At 43.5% G+C, this 14,296-nt stretch overlaps 1 protein-coding gene across 1 annotated transcript; it reads left to right on the plus strand.

Annotated features, from left to right (window-relative positions):
• The first annotated feature begins 1,169 nt into the window (after window positions 1-1,169).
• On the plus strand, window positions 1,170-11,112 carry PSMB2 (proteasome 20S subunit beta 2). The gene is made up of 6 exons (XM_058819992.1): window positions 1,170-1,301; window positions 3,563-3,685; window positions 4,211-4,281; window positions 8,258-8,420; window positions 10,033-10,082; window positions 10,879-11,112. The coding sequence occupies exons 1-6, from the start codon at window positions 1,211-1,213 to the stop codon at window positions 10,984-10,986; spliced, it is 606 nt and encodes a 201-aa protein (XP_058675975.1). The 5' UTR covers window positions 1,170-1,210; the 3' UTR covers window positions 10,987-11,112.
• The last annotated feature ends 3,184 nt before the right edge of the window (window positions 11,113-14,296 follow it).

Consider the following 14,296-nt stretch of genomic DNA (forward strand, 5'->3'; position numbering starts at 1 on the left):
CCCAATCCTCTCAAATTTGAGGCAATCCCGTCCTTCTCCACATTTAACCACCCCATTATTCCAAAGGGATGGAACCCAACCCACTCAGATTTGAGGCCACCTCGTTCTTTTATTCCAAAGGGATGGAACCCAATCCTCTCAGATTCGAGGCCACTCTGTTCTTTTCCACCTTTAACCACCCCGTTATCCCAAAGCGATGGAACCCAACCTGCTCCAATTCGAGGTCCTTCTCCACATTTAACCACCCCATGATTCCAAAGGGATGGCACCCAACCCGCTCAGATTTGAGACCTCCCGTCCTTTTCCACCTTTAACCACCCCGTTATTCCAAAGGGATGGAACTCGACCCCTTCAGATTTGAGGCCACCCCATCCTTTACCACCTTTAATCACCCCATGATTCCAAAGGGATGGAACCCAACCCGCTCAGATTCGAGACCCCCCGTCCTTTTCCACCTTTAACCACCCCGTTATCCCAAAGCGATGGAACCCAACTCGCTCAGATTCGAAGCCACCCCATCCTTTTATTCCAAAGGGATGGAACCCAATCCTCTGAGATTCAAGGCCACCCTGTCCTTTTCCACCTTTAACCACTCCGTTATTCCAAAGGGAGGGAACTCAATCCCCTCAAATTCAAGGCCACCCCATCCTTTTCCACCTTTAACCACTCCATTATTCCAAAGGGAGGGAACTCGATCCCCTCAAATTCAAGGCCACCCCATCCTTTTCCACCTTTAACCACTCCATTATTCCAAAGGGAGGGAACTCGATCCCCTCAAATTCAAGGCCACCCCACCCTTTTCCACCTTTAACCACTCCGTTATTCCAAAGGGAGGGAACTCGATCCCCTCAAATTCAAGGCCACCCCACCCTTTTCCACCTTTAACCACTCCATTATTCCAAAGGGAGGGAACTCGATCCCCTCAAATTCAAGGCCACCCCACCCTTTTCCACCTTTAACCACTCCATTATTCCAAAGGGAGGGAACTCGATCCCCTCAAATTCAAGGCCACCCCATCCTTTTCCACCTTTAACCACTCCATTACTCCGAAGCAACGAAACTCTTTCCCCTCACACTCCCGCCCCCCCACTCCCCTCAGGGCTGCCCGGCCCCGCGCGCGCGGGCGGCTCTCGCGAGCGGTGACGCCATCGGCGCGCGCGGGCGCGCAGGCGCGGCGGGGCGGGCCGGGCCGCGCTGTGTCACCGCGGCCATGGAGTACCTGATCGGCATCCAGGGCCCCGACTACGTCCTGGTGGCCGCGGACACCGTGGCGGCCACCAGCATCATCCAGATGAAGCACGGTGAGACCCTGGGAGCCGCCGGGGCCCCGTGCTGAGCCCTGGGCGGGCAGGGTGTCGCAGGGCCCCGCGGTGTGCGCGGTGGGGTGCGGCGGGCCCGGCGCTCGGGCTGAGGGGAGGCTGTGCCCGGGGAGGTTTCTGGGTTTGAGCGCTGCCGGGTCCTTCAGGGAGGTGTAGTGGCTGTAGGAGCCAAAGCTGGGCTTAAATCGGGGGACTTTACCCTCTTGCTCCGGGTGAAGTCCCCAGTCGTGACCGAGTGTGACCGCTCTGTTTTGGGTTGTCAGCTTAATTTACCTGTTCAGGTCAGCGTGGGCTTGTGATCCCCAACCTCGCTTTGCACAGCAGTGTAAAAGGGTTAATAACGATGTGTGACAGGAGGTGCTCACTTGTGCCTAATTCATTGCTAAAACGTAGTTAATGGGAGAAAAGGGATTATGGGGACTAAAAGTATCAGTGAAATTCACAGCACAGGACGCAGAAGCAAGACTGAAATATGGCTTTGGTTTCTTTGTATGGTAAAACATCTAGGGCATCACCAAGTCTCTGGAATTGTCTAAAATCAATTTTTTTTTCTTGCTAGACTGAAGCTTGTTCTATTCTAAAGGCTGTGCTTTAGTAGCTCTTTAAAAACAAATTCGTAGAATACAAAATTGCTAGATCTGTACAAATGAATATAAATAAATCTATAAAAAATGTCATAGCGCTGCTTTTACCTCAGATGTTTCACTTCAAGTCTGTGATGGTCAGTTGGAGCAGTGTTAGAGGCCCTTCTGAAAGCTGGTGGTGTATGCAAAATAAAAATTTTATCATTTTAAATAATGTTTTCTAAGTTAATATTGGTTCCATATAGGTTTGTTCACAAGCTACTATTTATTTGTAAATCAATTTCAGTTTTCTAGGTGACCTAATTGCCCCTTCCAGTACCTGAAGGGAGCCTGCAGGAAAGATGAAGAGAGGCAGTTTACAAAGGCCTGGAATGACAAGACAGAGGGAAAGGCTTCCCACTGCCAGAGGGCAGGGATAGATGGGATATTGGGAAGGAATTATTCCCTGGCACAGGGTGCCCAGAGAAGCTGTGGCTGCCCCTGGATCCCTGGCAGTGCCCAAGGCCAGGTTGGACAGGGCTTGGAGCAGCCAGGGACAGTGTGAGGTGTCCCTGCCATGGCTTTGAGCTCCTCTCCAGCCCAAACCAGTCTGGGATTGCAGGGCTGGGCAGTGTCAGGGCTCCCCCTGAGCTCCAGACAGCAGCTGCAGTGCTGTGATGAGTTTTGACATAATTTTAGAGGATTGTGACACTCAGTGCCTGCCTTGCAGCAGGGATTGTTCAGCACCATTTAGTGAGCTGGAGGTGGAGGCTTGGTGTTTGTGCAAGCCCTCAGTGGAGAAAAAAGATTTTCCCTTCAATCCAGCAGCTCCTCAGTGTCTGTCTGGGATATCCAAGTGCCAGATACCTGCTCTGGTGAGAGGAGACTCTGTGAGCACAGGATTGGCTTCAGCTTCAGCACTGTCATTGCAACAGCTTGGATCCCCTCAAACACAAACTTAAAACTGTCCTAAACTGCAGACTAAAAATATGGCTAAACTATGACTAAAAATATGGGTTACTGTTCCTTAATTTCCTGCTTATAGGTCAGCTTCATTGTGATTTATAATTGTTACTTCAATTTTCATTCTCTTTGGTTGTTTGATTTGGTTTTTTCCTCAAAAAATGATAAGCAAAAGAAATGTTTCATTCATGTAAACTTCTGGTTTTTGGGACTGCTGGATATAAGTAAAAGGGCATCATTTGACATGGAATTTGTTTCTGGATTTCCTAAGATTGTTTTGCTCAATGTGTTGATATATCAGATTTATATTAAATTATTTGCTTCTGTTGCAGAATATTTGAATACAGTTAAATAGTCACTGAGCAAAATTCTTACTCCTGATCCCAGGAAGCAAAACCTTATGCTTTGAACACAATATTCTGTGTGAAGCTTTATTCTTTCCTACCTTGCTTCTAAAATAGGAAATACTATATATTTTTGGAATGCCTCCCTTCCTGAAGGGCTTTGTTTCTCTTCAACAACTCTTGTGTTCTGTGTCTGTGAGACACCAAATGTCAGTCTGTGCTCAGAAAGGCTTTTGATCAAGGTGCTCCAGGTCATGATGCATTTATCCAAATCTCTTTCTTGCTTCTGTAAAATCCTGATGTGTCAGGATATTGCCAAAATAATTTATTCTTCCTTGTGACCATGGCACTCACAGTATTTTTCTTTGCCTAGATCATGACAAAATGTTTAAGATGAGTGAAAAGATTTTACTGCTGTGTGTGGGGGAGCCTGGAGACACGGTGCAGTTTGCAGAATACATCCAGAAAAATGTTCAGCTCTACAAAATGAGAAATGGTGAGTGAAGCAGGACACTGGGAGTTGGGAGCAGAGCTAAGGGTGGTTCCCAGGTGAATGTTGGTGGAAAGTGCTGTTCTCAAACCTTCTGTGAAGATTCCTGCATTTTTAGTGTCCAGCAAAGGTGATAATTCAGGCAGGATGCAGAAATAAGAGTCTGGATCCAAATCCTGGAAAACTTCTTTGCAATATAAATGACACAAATATTTTACTGACAGACTTATTCTCTTAATACATCCATTGCATGCTAACTGTCACCAGTTCTTCTGATATATTGGACAAAGAAGTCAAGCTACATGTCCTTAATATTTTAATTTTTTGAAGCCATTTATTTCTATGGTCCATGGAGATATGAAACACCCAGAGTCTGAGGGCTTGTAGCTTTCAGAATAAACCAGAATTAGACAAAAGGCTCTATTTTGTCACTACATTTTGTCATTTCAGAGAAGGCATGGGAAGGTGGGAGGTGAAACATGAATGGTTTGGGCTGTTACCAAGTAAATTTTTGTCACATTTCCCCTCCAGGCTATGAATTGTCTCCCACTGCAGCTGCAAACTTCACCCGGCGGAACCTCGCGGACTATCTGCGCAGTCGGGTGAGTAAAGCTGAGAGGTTTTGGCACAGGTTCCAGGGAGCATTTCCATCCTCACATAATGGAGTCTGAAAAAGGTGGGAGCTGCTGGTTTTGGTGATGAATTTGGAGCTGGCTGCTCAGGGATGTAGTAGGGTGAAGGAACATCCAGTGCTCTGGTGTGGGTAACAAGGGGTTGATGGGTCACAGGTTGGACTCAATGATCTTCTCCAACATCACTGATTCTGATATTCTGTGAGTTCACATTGCTGAAATCATATCTTAGTAAAATAGAACTTGATTTGCTTATTTGAAAAACTTATCACATCACTTATCAATAACTGATACAACCATAAACTTAAAATTCCAGCCTTGGGCCCAGTAAACACTTTGTCACACACTGCAGACGTGAAGTGAATTCAACTTCCTGAACATCGAGATAAGGTTGTGGGTTTCATGCAAATGCTCCAAATCCGTTTAATCTTCTTGGAAAATGATTTCATAGAGCAAAGCTGTTTGATGTACTTAGGAAAACAAGTGCCTTTTGTAAACAGCAGCATGAGGCTTTTTGGTAAATACCACATCCAAGTTGGGGTTGTGTTTTCAAGTTACTGAACTGCCATTAGTGATGTTTCCCAGGGTGATTTTTTTCAAAGTATGAAAAGCTGCTGTGAGGGGGCAAACAAACCTTTAATGATGTAAGGTTAGGAAGCATTTCATTGAGAAGAATGTAATGTGCTACATGAAAGAAAACAGGAAGAAAGAGGATGTTGAGAATGAAGTTGTTCAGCTCTGTCAAGGATAGAGTGTGGGATAGCCCAAACTGTGTTGCGGTTCTAACAGTGCACTGCTCAGGCCTGAAGTCAGGTTTTACAGTAGCAAATAAAGGCCAGTATTAACCTCAGAGCTGTATTGTTGAGAATTACACATGTGGAGTGAGAGTTCTTCCAGAACTCATGCACAGGAACAGCCAGAGATCATTGTTCTCCTTTCTGACATGAATCACAGCTGCAAGTAGAAGTTTTTCCTTGTGGATCCTTTCCAACTCAGGATATTCTGTGATTCCACACTGCTCTTCTGGTTTCAGTGGCTTAATCCAGCTGCAGGCTGGCAGGTGATGGTTGGCAGTGATGCTGTTTGCTTTAGCTTGTGTTGAGGTATGGTTTGGAAGGTCTGTGTGTGTTCTGTGCATTCCTGTGCAGTTCTCGAGGCTGATGTGAAGCAGTGATGCTGCTGGGGCCTGGCCCTGGTGCTGATGGCTCATCTCAAGGCCATGACCTGCACAGATAAGTCTGAATCCCCTTTCAGCAGAGGCAGCCATTTCTTACATATGATTTAAAGTATTTTTAACAGGCTTTTTGATAAACCTGCCCATCAGGAGGCAGCACTGATGAGGCACCTTTGTCTTCCTCTGCGCCACATCCCTTGTGGCCTGATCCTCCCTGTGGCTCCACTCCTTGCTGAGCCCACTCCTTTCTTCCAGCTCACCTTCTGCAGAAGGCAGCAGCGTGGGGAGGACACTGGCAGAGGCAGATGTGTTTATTTACCAGAGACAAAAACGCTGCTCTGGTGCAGATGGCAGCGCCCCAGGGCACACAGCGCTCTCTGACACTGCTGTCACACTACACTGATCTCCACATTGCAGGCAGAAGCTTTTTTCTCTAACTTAGCACTTCACGGTTTGTTTGTGGCATTTAGAATTTTATAATACAAGCCTTGCCATCAGAGTTGTTCTTTTCCTGTGAATTTTGTTACATTTTCATCATAATATACCAGAAGGATTAACGCTGGTGCTTGAAACTGCATAAGGGATTCCTGGAGGCTACTAAGGTAATCATGTGGATCATGAAAATAAAAATTCAAAGGTAAAACATGCCAGTGCCTCCTGTTAGGAGTGGGAAGATGGTTGAGAAGTAAAAAGTTTGGTGGGGAAAAGTTTGGTACAAAAATGTTTGGTACATTGATCTCACTGCTGAGAGGGGGAGTAGGAAGAAAAGCCCCCTGCCCTGCAAAGGTGATGAAGCTGAGTCTCTGACTGTGATGCTGTTTAATTATAGGTGACAGGGCCTGGCTGGATTCCAAAGAGAGCTCTCAGCTCCTCTCCCCATGTCCACACTTGGCAGGAGGTTTCCTTGCTCCCACCTTTCCCCCCTCGCTGTGACTTTGCCTTCCACCAGATGTCACCGGGCTGTGTCACCACCGAGCTGGGCCTGGGCTGGTTGGCACAACTGTGCTCTTCAGCTGTAAATCCTGAACAATTTCACACATCTCCTAATTGCTGTTGTTATTTTAAATCAAACAGCACCAAGTGCAAAACTACTTGGGATGAGAAGTGGTGCTTCTGTAGGAAGGGAAGTTTGGGGTCAAAATAATGTCCTGGAGTGTTAGTCAGCACTCATTTGATGGCCCTTTAACCACACCAGCCTGGTAAAGAGTTGAGAATTGTTGGCATGGACCAAGTTACAAAAGTCAAGGAAGGAATGGACAAAAGGATTGGGATGCACAAGAAATTCCAGTCCCGGCATTGAGGTCTTACACTGCAAATTTCATTTATAATCATGGAAGTAATAAATAGATTATGTATATTTGCTAATGTTTAAATCCTGCCTTTCTAGACTAATAAAGCATAAGGGATAATTATTTACATTGGAGTTTTAAGAAGTCTCAGAGACCATTAGCAGGAGAACTTAAAACTGAAAATCAGTTTACAGATGGGTTTAAGTCTGTATAACACCATTTATTTATGGTTGAGTATCTCACATATGCCAATGTTGGTAATTCCAAGTCACACAATAATTTGAGTGATCTTGTGTCATGGCTCTTAAATATCTACTTGTGTGATGTTTCAGAATAAATAAATGATGAAATACAGCCTAATTAAACCAATACAGCTGCATGGTAACTTCTTTCCAAATATTCTTGGATGCTTTGAAGATTAAATCACACAATTTAAACTGATGTTTTATATATAACTGTAGCCTGCTTTATTCTTTCATACTGTCTGAAAGTAAAAATATAGTGGCATGTGATTTTTTTGTTTTGTTTTTGTGGAAATTTACTGTATTGAGTATCAAAATGAACTTTTCCTATGATGCAGTTAATGTTTTGGCTTTAGGGTGAAATTTTGTTTACTTTTTTAATCTGGTAGTTGCATCATCATTTTTTTTCTTATTTTGTTGCTTTGTTGATCCAGGTTTTCCAGCAGTTTGGAGATATCCTGTTAGTACAATTAATTTAATAAGAAACATTGTGTAGATATGGAAATACTGGAAGTATATAAAAGCTGCTTTTAAAAATACATACAATGCCCAAATTTTTTCTGATCCTGTGTTTAAAAATAATACAGTGCACGTATGTTTCATGGTTTTACAAAGTACAGATCTTGGAAGGAGATGTAGGAGAAGAAGAGATGTGTGATTTATTCATGATGGTGGAACACTAAACCAGAACATGGAGTAAACAGCCAAATATTAAAGATTAAACTTGGTACATGCAATAAAAAGCAAATTGCCAGTGAACAGGACACTGTGTGTAACTCACTGTGTGAGAGCTTTCATATGTGCTCACTGGGAGGGGGAGTGGGGAGAGAGCACAGAGTAGGTTAAATGAACAAAGAGTTCTCAGAAACTGCAAAATGTTCACGTTGTGCTCACGTGTCAGCAGTAAAAATCCACAATTTTTATGTTGAGTGAAAGAATCTGGTGTGAAAACTGCATTCAAGTTTTTTAAAGTTTGAGTGTGTTGTGAAAGCTGTAAGAAACCCCCAAACACACTGGTTTGCAAAAGAATGAGAGTTCTGTGTTTTTATTTGCTTGTGCACTCCATGTTACCAGAAAACCTGATCATTTTTAGCTCGAGACTGTGCTGCAGACAGGATTGATGTAGCATTTTATGATAAGGAATTGTCTAATCAGCTCTGCTGCTGTTCCCAGGTGCACAGGGAATCAGGATTCAGAGATTTGCTGTGAGTGCTCTAACAAAACCATCAATTCTCTTTCAGACCCCTTACCATGTGAACCTTCTCCTGGCTGGCTATGATGACCACGAGGGCCCTGCCCTGTACTACATGGATTACCTGGCAGCTCTGGCCAAGGCTCCTTTTGCAGCACATGGATATGGAGCATTCCTCACCCTCAGCATCCTTGACCGCTATTACAAGCCAGGTGAGTGGAGCCACTGGACAGGAAAATTCTCCTGCTTCAATTTAGCCCTTGAGTTTATTAACCAGTGAGAGTGACATTTGCTGAGTCAGGTGGCATTGCTGTGGTGTAACAGATTGGAACTTGACTTTTTGTTGGATAAATGGAGCTCGAAAGGTTGCCTTTGGTTTTGCTAGCAGGGGAACAGAAAACTAGTCAACTCCTTAATTTTTTTTCCTGTTTGCAGCATATCAGACTGGGAGTAAAGGACATTTCAGTTATTCTGAAATATGATTAGACTTTCCTGGACCATTGGCAGCTGGTAGTCTGCTTTTAATAAATAACAGTTTGACAGCTCTATCTTCTTGCTTGTCTGTTGGCTCTGACATGTACAGTTTCCCAGAGTATCAATATTCAGAGGTCAGTCCCAGACGCTATTGCTCCATATCTTGGATTGGCTCTGTGTGTGATAAATTAAAAACATTCAAATGAAAAGATGTTCCTAGCAAGATCATCTCCAGCACTCTGGAGTGGTGGTGATGAATCACAGAGTATGGAATGGTTTGGGTTGGAAGGAACCTTAAAGCTCATCTCATTTCACCTCCTGCCATGGGCAGGGACGCCTTTCACTGTCCCAGGGTGCTCCAAGCCCTGTCCAGCCCGGCCATGGACACTTCCAGGGATGGGGCAGCCACAGCTTCTCTGGGCAAGAGAGGTTTTAGACTGATTTACATTTCTGTGCACTTGGCAGCTGCTCATCATAACTCTTGCACGTGTTTGTACCTGTCTAAACTTTCATAATCCAGTGCCAAGAAAGATACGTGGCCCCATCCCCACTGTGCAGATAAGGAAATGTGCAAAGCACAGAATATTGTTAATCTGACATCTTTGGCTTTAGCTACAAACTATTTGACTCCTGTGTGCAAAGCTGAGTTTAAGTTATTATCTCTGCTCTGAGATTAGAAATCCTTTCATCTACCTCCTTCAAGAAATGTAACTATAAACTGATCGTTTTCATTTAACTTGCCTGAGCTGTGGATGCAGGTCTGGAACAAAGCCTAGAAAGAAGTTTTAGACCCACCAACCCTGTTTGTTTTCTAGTCATGTCCCTCAACATTCTATTGTTCCATTTTCACCATTCCTCGTGGAACAGAGGAAAATAATGAACTTCATTGTCATGGCTTGTCACCCCTATAGAGTGCTGGATTTTATCCTGAAGTGTGAGAATAGCAGGAGCATCCCACACGTGCCTTGTCCTTTATTGAGCTCACACCCAGCAGGAACATCCACTAAACCCATCTCCACCTCCTGCCCTGGACTGGGGCAGCTGGAGCTGATTTAGAGCTGCAATAAACTGCAGGAGAGGGAGGTGGCTGTGCTGCTCTGAGCCAGGCCCTGGCCATGGGAGGCAGAATTCCGTCATGCTTCCCATTCCCTGTAACAAATCGATTCTCAATGGCTTGTTGGGGCGTGAGCACCGCGGTGCAGAGCGTCCTGGGGACATCTGGAAAGTGTTTTCTGTGAGCTGGGAAGGAGAGGTTTTGGTGCTCAGCTGAAAAGTTGTTTAAATTTAATAAAAGTTTCTGTGGAGAGAGATGGCCTCTAGAAATCAATCTGTGGATGTTTTCCCTTTCAGGTATCACACGTGAGGAAGCTGTGGAGCTCTTAAAAAAATGTCTACAGGAGGTGAGTGGCTGAACTCAGGCCCTGATGCTCCTGAGAATGTTTGTTTGCATTCATTCCTGATACTTTCCTGTTCCTCTTGCTGCATTTCTTGCTGCCTTTGCCAGAAGGGTAATAAAGGCACTGGCCAGATGTGGAATAGCTACTGAGGAAAAGGATTTACAGGCAGTTGCATTGCCTTTGCATGGTTCACGTCCTCCAGAACCTAAACTTGAGCTTTTTGCGTGCTTAGCATAATATTGATCCAGACTTTTCCCTCTTATGTTTCTTCTGAATGTACTGCAGCATGCTTGTCACTTGTGTTACACTTAAGAACTCTTAGAAGCATGTACTAATTCTTTTCCAGCTTGTGTGAGGTAAAGCCTTGACCTTAAAGTTCATGACCAATTTTAGTGTCAACATTAGACTCCAGACATTTCAGACACCAAGGCTTTCATTGTAGGAAAATAGTCTTTATCCTTGTCTTTAAGAGGTTGATTTGAATATAACATCAAGAAGTGCTCCAAAGAGGTCCTGTTTGAAGTATCTTTGTGTCCAAAATTTTAGCCCACTCTAGTTTTATTGTTTAAATATCTTCTTGCTAACAGGCCTGGCTGTTTTACATCTCTACCCAAGGTTTGTCTAATGTGATCCATCTTACAACAAACTCCCACTAATTCATTCATGAGCAGTGAAAAAACCCACCCTAGTTCCTAATATTTCAGGTCACTAAAACCAGGATGGAAATTTAAAGTATACTTTTCTCTTTGGTATAAGCTGTGAGTGAAACTCATTTCTTCTTTTTGTCTTTGCTGAACAGCTCCAGAAACGCTTTATCCTCAACCTGACCTCCTTCAACGCCCGGTTCATTGACAAGGAGGGCATCCACGAAGTGGACAATATACCCCTTGCCAAAGTGGAGTCCTAACCCCAAGATCTTTCTTCAACAATCTTGTTTTGTTCTCTCTTGGTTTGTTTTTTTTTTTTCTATTCATTTGAAGTACACGAGTAATGTACTGCAGTGGGAGCTCGAATAAAGCCTGACATTTATATAGCCAGTTTTATCTTTTTATTCCACTGATCCTTCCTGAGAGGATTTGAGTGAATTGTTCCACAGTGAAAGTGAAACTTGATTTACAGTTCATGGGGGCACATTCAGGTTATTTATCTTTCCTCTTCTGAGATTTTACTGCTCTCCAAATTTCTTATTTGTGGGGAAATTGTGTTTTCTAGATGACATTGTGCTGTCATCCCTCTCATCAGTAAAGCTCATCAAACCCCAGGCAAGTGGCCCATGCCAACATGCAGCATCTACATTATTTTTTCAAAGATGTTACCACTCTTTGCTGTATAAATTATTAATCAGGTTTTCAGAGACCTAATTTGCTTTTGATAGAGTTTTTTTTTTTCACTTGAATTAGATTGATACAAAGGTTTCCAAGTAGAATGGATTTTGAAATGCACTTTTAACTCACCTGGCAATGGTTCTGTTACTGGGAAAGAACATTCTGCTGGCACAGTGGGTTCATAGCTACATTAAATAGACTTTAGGTAGTGTTTTAAATAGAAACTAATATATCAGTTGTGTGATGTTTCTTAATTGATGTGTCTGTACATTTAGAAGTACATGAAAGCAGTTCAGTGAGAAATTAAACTGCAGCACTCCTCATAAATCTTTGAATTACTCTCAGCTAGCTAGAGCTTTGTTTCCTTGAGAATAATCCCTGATGATCCATCTAGGCTCAAGATGCTGCTTCCCTACAAAACCCCCATTCATGGAACAGCCTCAGATAATTATCATGTGGCTGATACTTGTGGTCTGCCCAGAAGTGATTTTTCTGAGAACAGTTTTCGGTGTGACTCCTTCCCTACTTGAATTGGCATTAAAATTGCTCTGGATGCTTATTTTTATGTTGGAATAAGCTCATAAAAAGAATCTTGGAAGTAGATGTGTGCAGAATAGTGTGCAGACTGATAGTTGTGTGTTGTGGCACAAGTTCTCAGCTGGAGAAGGTGAGTGACAGACTTAATTTGTTTAAGCTTTTTGGTCTTACCTCAGTGGGCTGTTTGAGAAGATTTTGTTTTTTCGCAAAAAGAAGTTGTCAGTCTTAAAGTATTCCTGTCTTCTGGAATGGATGAGAACTGGATGAGGCTGAGACTTGCTTAATGACACAGAAGAAATTTGCAGCTCCAGTGCCTTAACTCACCCTTCCTCTTACTTAAATCTAATTCTTCCCTGGAGTCCCATCAGGCTTTGTAGTTTAATTCTTCCCAGAATGACTTTAATTACAGCTGGTTTTGCTGTAATGCCTGCAATGGCTTTTATTTAAGGCCAATGGCACAGAACTCTAAAACATTTTGCTACAACTCACTTTATCTCTTGAAAACCTTTTAAACTTTCACACTCAGCAATCCCCAGCCTGATGATTTCCTCTTGGCAGGTCACATTTAACACGAGCAGAGTCGGAGCGTTGTCGTTCCGCCACTGAAATCTCACCCCTTCGTGTTGCATTAATCTACTTGTTTAGCTTAATGCAGCATCTCTAATTTATTTTCCCACTGATGTTGAATGTTTTTGCAGGTTTCTTGTCTCATTTCAAGCTCATCACTGCAGAGGGGCTGAGCTGATGTGATATTTTTGTCACTGCATATCAAAGCAGCGATGCCTCTTCATTGGAGGGATTCATTGTTCAGACACCAAACTGTGGTGTGGAGCTTTTGGGTGATGTGAGCCTGGCAGAGAATCTGCCTGCAGTTTTTATTGGCACCTATTTTGCATGCAGGTGATTAATAAACATAAAACAATTATTCTCTGGTTGGATCCAGGTTGCAGTGGAACATATGTTTTGCCTGAGGGCAGGGCCCAGGATCTGAATCCCCCATGGAAAGGAAGATCCAAGGGGTTGCATCTGAAGCCAATGGAGCAGCAACCTTGAGGAATGAATAAATACAGCCCTTGATTCCAAACCAGGAACAAAAGAACTGGCCCATGATGAGATTGGACTGTAGCCTCTAACAGAGGAGATTTTTTTAAGGACTTTCCAAGAATTCATACTTTTAAAGGAAAAGTGTGATACTTTGCTGTATAGTTTACTTTTTAAAATGTGCTGATACTCAAATTCAGAAGCCAGTTTGCATTTTTGACAGTATTACATGGAATCTGTTTGAAAAACCAATATTTAAGTTAATGAAAGAGTAGAAAACTTTTTACCTGCTTCACATTTAGCCCTAAAGCTTCTGAAAACCTTATTTAGCCTGGAATCCAGGAATCCCTTTTCAAAAGAATTCACCTCTCCATTTGTATTTGTCATGACAGACCTCTTTCATAAGAAATCTCGGAAATAATTGAGCACTGCAAGAAAATACTGCTTTGTACTAATTTTTGTGGTTCATATTATGAGAAATGAATGTAGCAGTCAAGGTACCTTGTTCCTGGGGCACTGTGGCCACGGTGAGCTGCTCTGCCTGGCCTTGCCTGCTAATTCTGACCATATGTTTTACTCTCAAAGCCTCAGGGCCCAAAGAGTTAACAAGGCCCTTTTTCTCGTGTTAGGTTTCTTGTTTAAGGATGGGCTTTTCCTGGGGAGCAGATCATCACCAGCTCATCTCTCCAGAGCTCTGAGTGAGCTCCAAGATCAGTTTACAGATTCTCTGTGCCTTAGGCCACGTTGGGTTGGGAGTGCTTTGCTGGAAGAGGAATGTGAGCGTAGGTGCAGCGCTCATGGGGTTTTTTCTTGGTGTTAATTACAGCTTTCCAAGGAAGAAAATCTGTGTTTTGGGATAGACCTCCCTGTGACCAGAAGCACTGGCCCAGAGGAGCCATCAGAGCTCAGCTGCCTTGTGGAATTGGTCTCACAGAAATCTGTAATGGTGCCAACACCGTTCTGCTGCCTAAAAGCGACTCCACAACTCGAAAGTCCTCCCTGAGTGAAGTGACAGCCAAGCAGGGACATCAATCAAAAACTGAAATGCCTGGAAGGTGAAACTGCCTCCCATGCTGCTGTGTTCAGTTTTGTGGGGAGCTGCTGAGCCCCCCAGGCTGATTCACCTTCCTTTCCCCAGGATTTCTTCAAGAAATCCATGGCCCTGTTAAACCAGGAGATGCTCCAGCCCTGGGCAGGTGATTGGGCTCAGGCAGGGACTGGGTAGCAGTGCAAACCTGAGTGTCAGAAATTCATGAGACTGAATAGTAATAGTAATAATAACTATAATAATAATGATAATGATAATAATAATAA

The sequence above is a fragment of the Ammospiza caudacuta genome, chromosome 25 (assembly GCF_027887145.1).
Source record: "Ammospiza caudacuta isolate bAmmCau1 chromosome 25, bAmmCau1.pri, whole genome shotgun sequence".
Lineage (NCBI taxonomy): Eukaryota > Metazoa > Chordata > Aves > Passeriformes > Passerellidae > Ammospiza > Ammospiza caudacuta.

Excerpts from the sequence above, each read along its gene's own strand:
- PSMB2 (XM_058819992.1), top strand. The coding sequence starts at position 1,211 with ATGGAGTACCTGATCGGCATCCAGGGCCCCGACTACGTCCTGGTGGCC. Across the intron at positions 1,302-3,562 it reads CATCATCCAGATGAAGCACG|ATCATGACAAAATGTTTAAG; the intron begins GTGAGACCCTGG and ends TTCTTTGCCTAG. Across the intron at positions 4,282-8,257 it reads CGGACTATCTGCGCAGTCGG|ACCCCTTACCATGTGAACCT; the intron begins GTGAGTAAAGCT and ends ATTCTCTTTCAG.